The following is a 16,561-nucleotide window of genomic DNA, read 5'->3' on the forward strand; positions in this document are numbered from 1 at the left end:
TGCAAGGCCATCCAACCGGTCAGTTCTAGAGGAGATCAACCCTGACTGCTCTTTAGAAGGCCAGATCCTGAAGAGGAAACTCAAAGACTTTGGCCACCTGATGAGAAGGAAGAAGGACTCCCTGGAGAAGAGCCTCATGCTGGGAACGATGGAGGGCAAAAGAAGAAGAAGGGGGCGGAAGAGAAGGGGGTGGCTGGATGGAGTCACCGAAGCAGTCGGTGTGAGCTTCAATGGGCTCCAGAGGATGGTGGAGGACAGGAAGGCCTGGAGGAACGTTGTCCATGGGGTCGTGATGGGTTGGACAGGACTTCGCAACTAATATCAACAACTGCCCTGGGATAGAAGCTATTTTTCAGTCTATTTGTCCTTGTTTTTATTGCCCTGTACCGGCTGCCAGATGGTAATAGTTAAAAAAAAGGGAGCCCAGGATGAGATGGATCTTTAAGAATATTTTGAACTTTCTTAAGGCAGCGGGAGCTCTAAAGCTCTTTCAAAGAGGGGCAGAGGAGAGGGCAACACATGATCCTCTGGGCAATGACCTTAACTGCAGGGATTCCCTTAACAACGGTGGCAAGGAAGATCGCAAAACAGGGCAAACCCCCCCCCCCTATTTCTCTTAACAACAGAAACGTTAGCCTCCGTTGTGGTTGTACGTCGAGGACTACCTGTCTTTGTTCCTGGGAATCTGCCTGGTTAGCGCAGAGAGGCACAAATGATTGCTTTGTATCATTTATTTATTTAATGGGAGGCTGTCAAACTGCAGAGATATCATTAAAAGAGAGAGAAGGTTGAAACGGAGGCTGCCTCTCCGAGGGAAACATACCACGGGACAATCCTGCCCAGAGGACAATAGACGCCCACCCCAGCCCCGGGCCTGGGAAGACCGCCAGGTTTCCCCCTTCAAAGGCTTTCCGAATGTCGGCAATGTGGGGGCCATGTGGGCCTCAGGGTGGAGCTGGGGTGCTCCAAAGGGCAGACGCCGCGATAGAGAAGGTGGCGAATTTTCTAAGTCCTGACAGCGTTGGAGCAAAGAATAAGAGAAGAATAAAAGATGGAAGGGACCTTGGAGGTCTTCTAGTCCAACCCCCTGCTCAAGCAGGAGGCCTTATACCTGGGATGGCAAACCTATGGCACTCCTGCCACAGGCGGCATTCAGAGTCCTCTCTGCGGGCATGCAAGCCATTGCCCTAGCCCAGCTCCACCGTGCATGCGTTCACACCTCCCGCCAGCCAGCTAGTCTTCCGGTCTTTGCCGTGTATGTTCGGGGGGAGAGGGGTGCACACATTTGGGGGATTTGCTGCACGCTTGCCCACTTCATCCCATTTGGGCCCTGGAAAGCCTCCCGCATCAGCCTGGAAGCCAAAAAAGGGGAGGGCGAGACACATGTGCAGGGCATGTGCAGGCATGTGTTGGGGGGTGGGAAGGCATGTGGGGGGGGGGCTCGCATTGTATTTTGGGGTTTTGCACATCCTTTGGGCACACAGCACCAAAAAGGTTAGACATCACTGCCTTATACCAAGCTATTCTCCAAGGGACCCAAAGGCAGACAAGGAACAATTGATGGAAACTGACCAAGGAGAGATTCAACCTGGAAATAAGGAAGAATTTCCTGACAGGGAGAACAATCAACCCATGGAACAGAAGTTGCCTTCGGAAGTTGTGGGAGCTTCATCATTTTCAAGAAGAGACTGGACTGCCATCTGTCAGAAATGGTGTAGGGTCTTCCTGCTTGGGTTGGACTAGATGACCTCCAAGGTCCCTTCCAACTCTGTTAATCGGTATCTGTAAGAACTTCCAGTGATGGAACATCTACAACTTCTGTTCCACTGGTTCATCAATCTCACTATTAGGAAGTTTCTCTTTTAATTCCAGGTTGCTTCTCTCCTTGATCAGTTCCCATCTGTTGCTTCTTGTTCTGCCTTCGGGGGGCTTTGGAGAATAGGTGGACCCTCTCCTCTTCTTTGGGGCAGCCTCTCGAATACTGGAGTGCTGCTATCATGTCTCCCCTAGTCCTTCTTTCTATTAAACTAGACATACCCAGTTCCTGCAACCGTTCTTCATGTGTTTTAGTCTCCAGTCCCCTAATCCTCTTTGTTGCTCTTCTCTGCACTCTTTCCAGAGTCTCCACATCTTCTCTACATCGTGGCGACCAAAACTGAATGCCGTATTCCAAGCATGGCCTTATAAAGTGGCATTAACACTTCCCGTGATCTTGATTCTCTCCCTCTGTTGATGCAGCCTAGAACTGTGTTGGCTTTTTTGGCAGCTGCTGCACACTGCTGGCTCCTATTTAAATGGTTGCCCACTAGGACTCCAAGATCCCGCTTGAAATTACCGCTATTGAGCCAGGTTTCACCTATTTTGTACCTTTTTCTTGCGTTGCAGGACTTCTGGTCCAATCCCCTGCCCAAGCTCACATCACCCTTATTGCTTCTCTTCACTAGACTACAGGTAAAGGTTCCCCTTGCACATCTGTGCCAGTCGTTCCCAACTCTAGGGGGTGATGCTCATCTCCGTTTCAAAGCCAAAGAGCCAGCGCTATCCGAAGACGTCTCCGTGGTCACGTGGCCGGCAGGACTCAACGCTGAAGTCGCATGGAACGCTGTTCCCTTCCCACCAAAGGTGGTTCCTGTTTTTCTACCTGCATTTTTTACGTGCTTTCAAACTGCTAGGCTGGCAGAATCTGGGACAAGGAGCGGGAGCTTCCTCTGTTATGTGGAACTGGGGATTCGAATCACCAAACTGCTGACCTTTGTGATTGATAAGCTCAGTGTCTTAGCTACTGCGTCCCTGGGCACTAGACTGGACATACCTAATTCCTGCAACCATTCCTCATACAGACTCCGGTCCCCTTATAGGATACAGAATAACCGAGCTGGAAGGGACCTTGGAGGTCTTCTAGTCCAACCCCCTGCCTAGGCAGGAAACCCTATACTGTTTCACACAAATGGCTACCCAACATCTTCTTAAAGACTTCCAGTGTTGGGGCATTCACAACTTCTGGAGGCAATTTCTGTTCCACTTATTAATTGTTCTAACTGTCAAGAAGTTTATCCTCAGTTCTAAGTTGCTTCTCTCCTTGATTAGTTTCCACCCATTGCTTCTTGTCCTGCCCTCAGGTGCCTTGGAGAATAGTTTGACTCCTTCTTCTTTGTGGCAACCCCTGAGATATTGGAACACTGCTATCCTGTCTCCCCAGGTCCTTCTTTCTATTAAGCTAGACCTACCCAGTTCCTGCAGCTGTTCTTTATCTTATCATCTTTCTTGCTTTCCTCTTTGCTCTTTCTAGTCTTCTCAAGTTTTTTCCCCTGGTTTCGGTTTTAGGGAAAGCCTCAAACAACCCAGCCAGGCCAGGGATGGGCCATTGAGTGCCATCCAGCCGAGGAAATGGCATTTCTGGGCACGCCTCCCTCTGGCAGGGCGGTTGCCTACCTGGGACTCTGCACTGCTCTTCCGCCGCCGTGTGACAAGTCCTGCAGGGCGGAAGTTGGCATCGGTGTTGTGTTCCTGCCGGCCGCACCCCCAGGAAGGCTCCCAGCCCCCCCAACCAGCCCGCCGTGCTGACTTGGCTGTTCCTTCCTGGCTCACCACAAAGGCTGCCTTTTGCCCCGAGGCTCCTTACCCGAAACCCACTAGGCAAGTCCCAGCTGGTCCCTCCCCAAACAAAAAGGCAGTTTGAGAGACAGCTGAGAAACGCCGGATGGAGAAGAGGTGCTCGTGGAGGATCAGGCTGGCGCTTTCCGTGGGAGCTTCCCCTGGGAGCTTTCTGTGGCAGCTTTCCGTGGCAGCTTCCCCTGGGAGCTTTCCGTGGGAACTTTGCCTGGGAGCTTTGCCTGGGAGCTTCCCCTGGGAGCTGGCTGGCAGAAATAGCGTGGCTCTTCTCTTGGGGTTGGAAGGAAACGTGGGTACCCACAGGAGGGGGTTTAAAAAGGCCCACTGGGCAATCAGAACTCTGCCTGGTTTTTGCATGCAAGGCATGGGGGAGTCCTTGGCTTACGACCGTTTGTTCAGTGGCCGTTCGAAGGGCCGTTCGAAGCACTCAAAAAAAGTGACTCGCAGAGCCGTTCCTTGCGCTCGCCAGCATCGCAGCCTCCCAGCCATCACGTGATCAAAATCCACAACTGGCATGTATTTATTATGTATTTCATATTGCAAGCCCCTCAAAGTTACCCTCCGTGAAATGGGCGATTGATGCATCTTACAAATTGATCCATAAATGACAGCTGTCTCCCCTGAAGAGGATCCCGTCTGGCTTCCGACAAGCACAATTAGTGAGGGAAGCTGGATTCACACAATGACTGTATGATTCGTTTAGCCACTCATTGCTCCGCTTAACAACTGTGGCCAAAATATATATATATAAAATAGAATAACAGAGTTGGAAGGGACCTTGGAGGTCTTCTAGTCCAACCCCCCCTGCCTAGGCAGGAAACCAGCAGCTCTTCAGACAATGGTCTGAATCATAAAGTCAGGTGTGACTCACTTGAGAACGGTCTTGCTTGACAGAAATTTTGGTCCCCCTTTTTGTTTGTAACTCAAGGATTATCTCTACGCCCTGTTGGGAGAGAGGGAGGGAGAGGAAGGAAGGAAAGAAAGAAGGAAGGAAGGAAAGAAAGAAGGAAGGAAGAAAGGAAAGAAAGAAGGAAGGAAGGAAAGAAAGATCAGAGGAATGGAAGGAAAAATAGAGAAGGGAGGGATGGGTGGAAGGGAGGAAGATGAAGAAAGGAAGGAAAAATAGAGAAGGATGGAAGGGAGCGAGGGAGGAAGGAAGGAAAGATCAGAGGAAAGGAAGGAAAAATAGAGAAGGGAGGGATGGGTGGAAGGGAGGAAGATGAAGAAAGGAAGGAAAAATAGAGAAGGATGGAAGGGAGCGAGGGAGGAAGGAAGGAAAGATCAGAGGAAAGGAAGGAAAAATAGAGAAGGGAGGGATGGGTGGAAGGGAGGAAGATGAAGAAAGGAAGGAAAAATATAGAAGGATGGAAGGGAGCGAGGGAGGAAGGAAGGAAAGATCAGAGGAAAGGAAGGAAAAATAGAGAAGGGAGGGATGGGTGGAAAAATAGAGAAGGGAGGGAAGGAGGGAGGGAGGATGGGAAGAAAGGAGGCTGGGGAATTCTGGGAATTGAAGTCCATAAGCCTTAGAGCCCTGTTCTGACCAACAGCCCACTGAACAAACCAAGTTTGGATCCTTGCCCCATTCAGGTTACCCCAATCGTCCACGAAGGCTGAAGGCCGCATGGTTGCAGACTCACCGAGACCAGTTGTAGGTGGGGGGTGGGTTGCCCTCCCCCAGGCACTTCAGAGAGGCCCCTTCCTGGCCTTCCGTCCAGTCCTGCTCTGCACCGGGACCCAGGATGGAGGCATCCGAGAGGTCTGCAGGGGGGAGGGAAGGCGAGGTTAGGCAGGCCGAAGGGATCGTGGGGAAGAAGGGACCTATGGGCCACAGCCCGGGACGCCCTGGCAGACAGCTCTTTACGAGGATTAGAACTAAAGACAACAAGCAGGTCTGTCCGTCTCTATCATCTGCCCCCCTCTCTCTCTACATCCCTATCTAGAGTCTAGTCTAGTCTTTATTGCTATTGTACAAAAGAAATACAATGAAATCTATCTATCATCACCTATCTGTAATTATCTACTTCTCTCTCTCCTTTTCTTTATCTCCCTATCTACTTCTCTCTCCCTCTTTTCATCCCTCCCTGCCTCCATGTATCTCTATCTATATATATTATCTACCAGCTATCTACCTCTCTTCTATCATCTATCGTCTCTCTATCTGTAATCTATCTACTTCTCTCTTTTTCTCTACCTACCTACTCTGTCTGTCTGTCTGTCTGTCTGTCTGCCTGCATGCCTATCTATCTATCTATCTATCTATCTATCTATCTATCTATCTATCTATCTATCATCTATCTATCTATCTATCTCCATCTCTCTCTTATCTATCTATTTATCCATTCATCATCTATCCATCCATCCATCCATCCATCACCTACCTATTATCTTTCTTTCTTTCTTTCTTTCTTTCTTTCTTTCTATCTATCTATCTATCTATCTATCTATCTATCTATCTATCTATCTAATCTCCTATCTACCTGTTTGTCTGTTTGCCTGTTTGCCTGTTTGTCTGTCTGTCTATCATCTATCTATCTATCTATCTATCTATCTATCTATCTATCTATCTATCTATCTCTCTATCTATCTATCTATCTATCTATCATCTATTTATCTGTCTGTCTGTCTCTCTCTCTGTCTATCTATCTATCTATCTATCTATCTATCTATCTATCTATCTATCTTCTATCTACCATCTATCTACCTATAATCTACGATCTCTCTATCTGTAATCTACTACTCTCTCTCGTTTTCCCTACCTATCTACTTCTCTCCCCCCTCTTTTCATCCATTTCTTTCTTTCTTTCTTTCTTTTTTTCTTTCTTTCTTTCTCACAAATTCACATGGCTGCCGAACTCAGACCTTGGTGACTCCCGGTGGCTTACAACGTTAAACGTCACAACATAAAAACCCATCAGCCTGACACACCTCCACCCACGGCAGCAGCAACACAATCAAATCAGCCACTGGCTCCATTCGGGGTCCCCAGGAAACCGCTGGCCAAACCCCGTATTTGGGGGCCTTTCAATAAAGCAACAGATTGGAGGCCAACCACCCCCAGGAGAACGATGTTGCATAGGGAAGGGGCCACCACGAGAAGGCCCTTTTCGGTGGTCCCACCAGAAGCACATCCTTGATCGATGGGACCCATAACATGCCCTGGCTGGGGGGCTGGGGTCTTTCCAGCATCCCCCCTCCCTCTGCAGTGCATGGCAAGCTTGAACCCCCACCCGTTCGCCCAAGGGTGGGTCCCAAATTCAACTGGAACATGATGGCAGCCTAGCCGCTTAGCCGGGAAGCTCTACAAGAGGCGGGAGGACAGGCAGGCTGGAGGCCCAGGTGAAGGGGAGAACAGATACCTACAGGCCACACTGAGGGTGTGGGTGATCCTCTTCAGGTGCTGCAGCCCCGGGTGCGAGACCACGCAGGTCAAGGCTTTGCCATGCATGCTGCGCCCAGGGACCACGTAGAACTCGCTGGTGACCGAGGCCGAGCGGGAATGCGAGGATTCCTGGGTGTTGGAAACGCCGAGGATTTCGGTCTCCCAGGTGACGGTGGGGACGGGATTCCCTTCGGCGGTGCAGGAGGCGGCCAGCGTGCGGCCCTGCCCTTCCTCTAGCGGAGGCCCGAGGTTCAGGATCGGCAACGGGGGCACTGCAAAGAGAGGGAGAAGACGCGGCTTAGGAGAGACGAAGGAGGGGGCCTTGGCGCTCCCCGAGCTGATGGGTTTATATTCGCACCTGGCAACTCAAGGCAGCTTGCGATACTATAAAAAGCTGGGTGGTTTTCTTGCAGACGTTTCATGACCCAACTCGGGAACATTATCAGTGCTTTAAGGGAGGGGGTTTAGAGAGAGGAGGAAGAAGTGTGTTTTCTGAGCCTAGTGGTTTTCTTGCAGATGTTTCATGACCCAACTAGATAACATCATCAGCACTAGAAGGAGAGGGGATTGCGAAGAGGAGGAGGAGGAGGAGGAGGAGGAGGAGGAGGAGGAGGAGGAGGAGGAGGAGGAGGAGGAGGAGGAGGAGGAGGAGGAGGAGGAGGAGGAGGAGGAGGAGGAGGAGGAAAGGGACTGTGGGGTCTTTGGTGCTCTCTGAGCCTGGTGGTTTTCTTGCAGACGTTTCACTACCCAACTAGGTAACATCATCAGTGCTAGAAGAGATGTGGGGTTGAGGAAAAGGAGGAGGAGGAGGAGGAGGAGGAGGAGTGTGGAGTCCTTGGTGCTCTCTGAGCCTGGTGGTTTTCTTGCAGACGTTTCATGACCCAACTAGATAACATCATCAGTGCTAGAAGGGAGTGGGGTTTGCAGAATAGAGGAGGGGGAGAAGAGGAGGAAGAGGAGGAGGAGGAGCCTGGAGTCCTGGGTGCTCTCTGAGCTTGGTTGTTTTCTTGGAGACATTTCATTAGCCAAACTAGGTAACCCCATCAGTGCTAGAAGGGAGGAGGCTTATAGAGAGAAGGAGGAGGAAGAAGAAGAAGAGGAGGACAACAGCTGTGTTTTCTGAGCCTGGTGGCTTTCTTGCAGACGTTTCATGACCCAACTAAGGAATATTATCCATGCTACAAGTGAGGGGGTTTGTAGAGGAGAGGAGGAGGAAGAGGAGGATGTGTTTTCTGAGCCTTTCTTGCAGACGTTTCATGACCCAACTAAGGAACATCATCGGTCTTTGTGTGTACATCTCTGTGTTTCTGTATGTATGTCCTTCTTTTTCACACTCATGGTGCTAACAATCCCCCCCCCCCCCGGATATCCCCATTTCTCGATTCTGAAGTGCAGCTTCTCCTTTCCAGGAGCCGGCAGAGTTCGAAGAGACCAGCTATGGGCAAACAAGGCCTGTCCAGCTGCCCGGTTTCAAAATCCTGTGAAAACGCAGCCTCCGTGATCTTTGCACCTGATCTGTACCCCTGATCTATAAGGCAATGTCATTACTTGCCTCTCCAAATGAATCGAATCCCAACGTCCCGTTTCCACATCTATTATTCTGTTTTACGGTGAATAACACATATCCTCAAGTTTAATTTTAGGTGGCAAACGTTGCATTTAGTTAGTTACTAAAACAACAGAATTAAAAAGGAGCGGAAAAATAGACTGGAAAGAAAAAATACAGGGGTTTCAAGATCAAGAAAAGGAAAAAAGCTAGGCCAATGGGTGGAGAGAAGAGAAATGAGAGACTAAGAGAAAATGGTTGAAAGGAAGGAAGAAAGAAAAGGGGTTACTAGTAGAATAGAATGAAATCTAGTAAATTATATCTAGTAAACGGCATATATCCGATACAATATGAGGGAAATAGATTCAAATGATTACTTCTGGATAACTTAACTTGTTTATTGTTTGTTTATCATTTGCCCCAACATGAAAGGGGAAATAATAATCGGTGGGCCTGATTAATTTTCATCCAGTCTTTTTTAAAGACACCATCATCGCTTTCCAAACTGACTTTTTCGTTTTTATAGCTGCGGCCAAATTTGCAAAAGCTGTTTTCCTACCAAAATCCTTGCCCTTCACTTCCACCTGAGGGTTGGGTAGTTGGGGGTACACCACCCCATAAATGACATCCCTTAAAAATGACCGGTTTTAGTAAACAGAATAACAGAGTTGAAAAGGGACCTTGGAGGTCTTCTAGTCCAACCTCTCTGTTCAAGCAGGAAACCCTATATATCATTTTTGGACAAATAGTTCTCCAATCCTCTTCTTTTTTAAAAAAAAAAAAAACCTCCAGTGATGGAGCAATTACAACTTCTGGAGAGAAGTCAACCCATGAATTAATTCTTCTCGCTGTCAGGAAAGTCCTCCTTAGTTCTAGGTTGCTCCTCTCCTTGATGAGTTTTCATCCTTTGCTCCTTGTCCTGCCTTTCCAATGCCACTCTATAAAGCCTTAGTAAGGCCACACTTAGAGTCCTGCATCCAGGTTTGGTCCCCACACTCTAAAAAAGAGGTTGAGACCCTGGAAAGAGTGCAGAGAAGAGCAACCAGGATGATGAGGGGATTGGAGGCTAAAACATCCGATGGATGTTGCTCAATGAAACATTCCTTCAATGAGTTTCGCCACACTTTGCGACCTTTCTTGCTGCAGTTGTTAAGCGAATCATTGCGGTTAAGATTATCGCACGGTTGTTAAGTGAATCAGGCTTCCCCATTGGTCACAAAAGGGGATCGCGTGACTCTGGGACTCTGGGACCGTCATAAATATGAGTCAATTGTCAGGTGTCTGAATTTTGATTTACATGACCTGAGGGATGCTGGAAAGCTCGTAAGTGTGAAAACGGTCATAAGACACTCTTTTTTAGTGCCGATGAAACTTTGAATGGTCACTAAATGAACTCTCGTAAGTCAAGGACTACCGGTACAGTTATTGGAGGATGATCTATACTGCATCTTGGGGAACCCCGAAGCTCCTCAGGGGTCCTTGTACCTAGAACACTGAGGTCCAGGTGGGGATCTGGAGATTCTCAGGGGTCCTTACCTAGAAACTTCAAGGCCATTTGAAGACCAGAAGCTCCTCAAGTGTCCTTACCTAGAACTTTGAGGACTAGGTGGAAACCATAAGCTCTTCAGGAGCCATTATCTAGAAACTTCAAGGCCAGGGGAAGACCAGAAGCTCCTCAGAGGTCCATATCTAGAACCTTCAAGGCCAGGTGAAGACCAGAAGCTCTTCAGGGGTCCTCATCTAGCAACTTCAAGGCCATTTGAAGACCAGAAGCTCCTCAGAGGTCCATATCTAGAACCCTGAGAATCAGGTGGAGACTAGAAGCTCCTCAGGGGTCCTTACCTAGAACTTTGAGGACCAGGTGAAGACAGAAGTTCCTCAGGGGTCCTTACCTAGAAACTTGAGGACCAGGTGAAGACCAGAAGCTCATCAGAGATCCATATCTAGAACCTTCAAGTCCATTTGAAGACCTGAAGCTCCTCATGGGTCCTTACCTAGAACCTTGAGGACCACATGGAAACCAGAAGCTCCTCAGAGGTCCATATCTAGAACCTTCAAGGCCAGGTGAAGACCAGAAGCTCTTCAGGGGTCCTCATCTAGCAACTTCAAGGCCATTTGAAGACCAGAAGCTCCTCAGAGGTCCATATCTAGAACCCTGAGAACCAGGTGGAGACCAGAAGCTCCTCAGAGGCCCTTACCTAAAACCTTGAGGGACAGGCGGGACCCGAAGTTGCCCTGGGGGAAGGTGATGAGCTGGCATTCGTAGGCGCCCTCGTCGGCCTGCACCGCGTTCTTCAGCACGATGGAGCCGTTCACCAGCGACCCCTGCGCTTGCCGCTGCACCCGGCCCACGTAGGCCTTCTGGATGTGGACCCCGTGCTCCGAATTCAGGACTGCCACCTCCGTGCTCTTCCCACCGTCCACTCGCTTCAGCCAGATGACCTGCAGCACCGTCTCGCCCTGCGTGGCCTGGTAGCCGCATGGCAGCACCACATCCGTGCCAAACACCGCCGTCACGCTGCTCGGGGTCTCCAACACTCGGGCCAGCAGACCTGGGGAGACGGGAGAAAGGAGGGAGAGTGTGAATGGGGGGGGGGTGTTTCCTGAATACAATCCCTTAAGAAAAAAGAAGGTGTGATTTTGGAAACCTGCCATGCTCTCCTCCTCGTGCTTAAAACCTGGAGCAGGGGTGTCCAAACTTGGGAACTTTAAGATGTGGGCTTCAACTCCCAGAATTCCCCAGCCGGTCCTGGATGCGCACTATGCACGCATGCGCAGTTCCATAGAAATTGTTCTGTGCATGCACAGAACTCAAAAACAAGATGGCGGCGGCGACTGCGGCCACTGGGGGGACCGGTTCAGAGGCGTGGCCAACCTGGGTCGCTGCCGGTTATGCGACTCAGGCCGACAAGCCACTCGCGGTTTGGCCGAACGGGGCTGAACTGGTAGGAACCCACCACTGGAATGGAATGGAATACAATTAGACTAGAAAATATATAATAGAATAGGAGTATGGAATAGAATTAGAATAGAATGGAATAAAATAGAATTAGAATAGAATATGGAATGGAATAGAATAGAATTAGAATAGAAAATATATAATAGACTAGAAAATATATAATAGAATAGGAGTATGAAATAGAATGGAATAGAATAGAATTAGAATAGAATATGGAATGGAATAGAATAGAATTAGAATAGAAAATATATAATAGAATAGAAAATAGTTAATAGAATAGGAGTATGGAATAGAATTAGAATAGAATAGAATATGGAATAGAATGGAATGGCATGGAATAGAATAATTGGAATAGAAAATATATAATAGATTAGTATTAGAATTAGAACAGAATAGAATATGGAATGGAATAGAATAGAATTAGAATAGAAAATATATAATAGACTAGAAAATATATAATAGAATAGGAGTATGGAATGGAATGGAATAGAATAGAATTAGAATAGAATATGGAATGGGATATAATAGAATTAGAATAGAAAATATATAATAGAATAGAAAATATTTAATAGAATAGGAGTATGGAATAGAATTAGAATAGAATAGAATAGAATAGAATTAGAATAGAATATGGAATGGAATGGAATATTGAATGGATTAGAATAGAATTAGAATAGAAAATATATAATAGAATAGAAAATAGTTAATAGAATAGGAGTATGGAATAGAATTAGAATAGAATAGAATATGGAATGGAATGGAATGGCATGGAGTAGAATAGAATTGGAATAGAAAATATATAATAGATTAGTATTAGAATTAGAATAGAATAGAATATGGATTGGAATAGAATAGAACTAGAATAGAAAATATATAATGGAATAGAAAATATATAATAGAATAGAAAATATTTAATAGAATACGAGTATGGAATAGAATTAAAATAGAATACGGAATGGAATGGAATGGGATATAATAGAATTAGAATAGAAAATATATAATAGAATAGAAAATATATAATAGAATAGGAGTATGGAATAGAATTAGAATAGAATAGAATATGGAATAGAATAAAATAGAATTAGAATAGAATATGGAATGGAATGGAATATTGAATGGATTAGAATAGAATTAGAATAGAAAATATATAATAGAATAGAAAATAGTTAATAGAATAGGAGTATGGAATAGAATTAGAATAGAATAGAATATGGAATGGAATGGAATGGCATGGAGTAGAATAGAATTGGAATAGAAAATATATAATAGATTAGTATTAGAATTAGAATAGAATAGAATATGGAATGGAATAGAATAGAATTAGAATAGAAAATATATAATAGAATAGAAAATATATAATAGAATAGGAGAATGGAATAGAATGAGAATAGAATAGAATATGGAATAGAATGGAATGGAATGGCATGGAATAGAATAATTGGAATAGAAAATATATAATAGATTTGTATTAGAATTAGAATAGAATAGAATATGGAATGGAATAGAATAGAATTAGAATAGAAAATATATAATAGAATAGAAAATATATAATAGAATAGGAGAATGGAATAGAATTAGAATAGAATAGAATAGAATAAAATAGAATTAGAATAGAATACAGAATGGAATGGAATGGGATATAATAGAATTAGAATAGAAAATATATAATAGAATAGAAAATATATAATAGAATAGGAGTATGGAATAGAATTAGAATAGAATAGAATAGAATAGAATAAAATAGAATTAGAATAGAATATGGAATGGAATGGAATATTGAATGGATTAGAATAGAATTAGAATAGAAAATATATAATAGAATAGAAAATATATAATAGAATAGGAGAATGGAATAGAATGAGAATAGAATAGAATATGGAATAGAATGGAATGGAATGGCATGGAATAGAATAATTGGAATAGAAAATATATAATAGATTAGTATTAGAATTAGAATAGAATAGAATATGGAATGGAATAGAATAGAATTAGAATAGAAAATATATAATAGAATAGAAAATATATAATAGAATAGGAGAATGGAATAGAATGAGAATAGAATAGAGTATGGAATGGAATGGAATAGAATAGAAAATATAGAATAGAATAGAATAAATATGACAGCATAGAGATTAGAATAGAATAGAGTAGAAAATATAGAATAGAATAGAATAGGATTCCATTGCTAAGCAGGCAAATGTTAAGTAAGTTTTGCCCCATTTGATGACCTGTTTTGCTGCAATTGTTAAGTGAATCCCTGCAGTTGTTAAGCCAGTAAGACGGTTGTTAAGTGAATCCGGCTTCCCCATTGACTTTGCTTGTCCAAAGGCCCCAAGGACTACTAATGGTTTCCTCTTACCTTCGCTATCGGTTCGGAACTGGGAGCACATAGGCGCCTGCTTCACTTGAGTGCAACGCTTTTGTGCATGCGCAGAGAGTCCGTGATGACGTCTGGGCGGGTGGGCGGAGCCTCCCGCCACTACCGGTTCGCTCGAATGGGAGCAAACCGTCCACCTCTCTCTGGGACACTATGACCGTCATAAATATGAATCAATTGCCCAGGGTCCAAATTTTGATCACGTGACCACGGGGATGCTGCAGCGGTCGTAAGTGTGAAAACCATCACAAGTCACTTTTCCAGTGCTGCTGTAACTTCGAACAGTCACTAAAGGAGGACTACCTGTACATTCTTAAGGAATCTCCTTTGGGGGATGGCTCAGGCATTCCTTAACACAGCAACACTGCCGGTTGCGGAACTCTTGACGTCCACAAAGACCGAAAGTTGCCAAGGTTGGAGACCCCTGCTGTAGGGTCTTTTCCCCTTGAGCAGGGGGTTGGACTAGAAGACCTCGCAGCTCCCTTCCCGCTCTGTTACTCTGTATTCTGAGACACAGGGGGGGGGGCAGGGGCGGGTGAGAGCTAGCTAGATTCCAGGCCAGGGGCCACATCATCGACCTGGTATGCGCTTCCTGGCTTGGGAATCTCCACTCCGTGCAAAAGACAACAATACCCAGAGAAGAAAGAAAGGGCTCTCAGACACACACGCGCACACACACACACACACAGCAGAGGAGGAGCTGGCCCCCATCCTGACTCAGGCCCTTCATTCACACCTGGCAAGCAGGCACCTGGCCATGACACCCATGCCAGGAAACACAACACGACTATGACAAAGTCAACGGTGAACAGTTATGGCCACTGAACAACTTCCTCATACCAATATTAAAACTTTCTTCTTTTCTTTTTCCTCTTCTTCCTCCTCCTCCTTTTCTTCTTCCTCCTCCTCCTGCTCTTCCACCTCCTTTTCTTCTTCCTCCTCCTCCTCCTTCTCTCCTTCCTCCTCCTCCTCCTCTTCTCCTTCTCCTGCTCTTCCTCCTCCTTTTCTTCTTCTTTCTCCTCCTCCTTCTCTCCTTCTTCCTCCTCCTCCTCCTCTCCTCTTCTCCTTCTCCTGCTCTTCCTCCTCCTTTTCTTCTTCTTCCTCCTCCTCCTCTCCTTCCTCCTCCTTTTCTTCTTCTTCCTCCTTCTCCTCCCCCTGCTCTTCCTCCTTCTCTTCTTCTCCTTCTCCTGCTCTTCCTCCTCCTTTTCTTCTTCTTCCTCCTCCTCTTCTCCTTCTCCTGCTCTTCCTCCTCCTTTTCTTCTTCTTTCTCCTCCTCCTTCTCTCCTTCTTCCTCCTCCTCCTCCTCCTCCTCTTCTCCTTCTCCTGCTCTTCCTCCTCCTTTTCTTCTTCTTCCTCCTCCTCCTCTCCTTCCTCCTCCTTTTCTTCTTCTTCCTCCTTCTCCTCCCCCTGCTCTTCCTCCTTCTCTTCTTCTCCTTCTCCTGCTCTTCCTCCTCCTTTTCTTCTTCTTCCTCCTCCTCCTCCTGCTGCTCTTCCTCCTCCTCCCTCTCTGTCTTTAGTTGGCCTACATACAGGTAGTCCTCAACTTACAATAATTCATTTAGTGACTGTTCAAAGTTACAGCCCTGAAAAAAACTAACTTGTGCCCATTTTTCACACCACCAACCCAGAGGTGGGTTACTCCCGGTTCAGCCCAGATTGGGCGAACTGGTAGTAATGGCGGCAGGAGGTTCCGCCCATCCGCCCAAACACTTCTGCACATGTGCAGAAACGTTGTGTGTGCGCACATGAGCCAACCAGTAGAAGAAAAATAATGGAAACCCACCACTGCAACAAACGTTGCTGCATCCCCAGGATCACATGATCAAAATTCAGATCGTTGGCAACTGGCTAATAGTTATGACCCTGGAGGTCTTCTAGTCCAGCCCCCTGCCCAAGACCATAGACTCACAGGGCTGGAAGAGACCCTGGAGGTCTTCTAGTCCAGCCCCCTGCCCAAGACCATAGACTCACAGGGCTGGAAGAGACCCTGGAGGTCTTCTAGTCCAGCCCCCTGCCCAAGACCATAGACTCACAGGGCTGGAAGAGACCCTGGAGGTCTTCTAGTTCAGCCCACTGCCCAAGACCATAGTCTCACGGGGCTGGAAGAGACCCTGGAGGTCTTCTAGTCCAGCCCACTGCCCAAGCTCATAGAACCATAGACGCACAGGGCTGGAAGAGACCCTGGAGGTCTTCTAGTCTAGCCCCCTGCCCAAGCTCATAGAACCATAGACGCACAGGGCTGGAAGAGACCCTGGAGGTCTTCTAGTCTAGCCCCCTGCCCAAGGCAGGAGTCATAAATTCCCGGACAGATGGCTGTCCAATGTTTTCTGGAAAACCTCCAGCCATCGTGATTCAGAGATGGCCAATCCCTCCCTGACATTCAGAAGTCTGAGTGGATGAGATCCAAATGATTTCTGAAAAATGATGCAGAATCTTTGTCGCAAATCTTTCTTTTAAGCTAATAAGGTTCACAAACAGAAAGCGTCTGACTCAGCCCCCAAAAACCATTATGTGGGTAGCCTGGAAAATAATATTAATCCCCAGGACTCCGTCATCCTTTAGCAGCTGGCTTAGGGGGATCTCATCTTGGCTTCAACCTCTCTGCCACTCCCTGGTTATGAATCTAAATCTTGGTTTTGATGTAAAAAAAGACATACGGTTAACATACGGTTAACACAGTCACAACAT

The 16,561-nt window shown here is 46.4% G+C and overlaps 2 protein-coding genes across 5 annotated transcripts in view; both read right to left on the reverse strand.

The window, feature by feature from the left end:
* The window catches only part of USF1 (upstream transcription factor 1), a 279,354-nt gene that overhangs the window by 69,446 nt on the left and 193,347 nt on the right, over nucleotides 1-16,561 (reverse strand). The gene's annotated exons all lie outside the window — the stretch shown is intronic.
* Nucleotides 1-16,561, reverse strand: part of NECTIN4 (nectin cell adhesion molecule 4) — a 118,369-nt gene that overhangs the window by 25,480 nt on the left and 76,328 nt on the right. The window contains exons 2-4 of the mRNA XM_081967824.1: nucleotides 10,736-11,089; nucleotides 6,973-7,263; nucleotides 5,250-5,370 (exon numbers count right to left, since the gene is read on the reverse strand). Of these exons, the coding sequence (XP_081823950.1) occupies nucleotides 5,250-5,370; nucleotides 6,973-7,263; nucleotides 10,736-11,089 (766 nt within the window). The remainder of the gene's footprint in view (nucleotides 1-5,249; nucleotides 5,371-6,972; nucleotides 7,264-10,735; nucleotides 11,090-16,561) is intronic.

The sequence above is a fragment of the Natrix helvetica genome (genome assembly GCF_964273705.1).
Source record: "Natrix helvetica genome assembly, chromosome: 16".
NCBI classification, from domain to species: Eukaryota; Metazoa; Chordata; class Lepidosauria; order Squamata; family Natricidae; genus Natrix; species Natrix helvetica.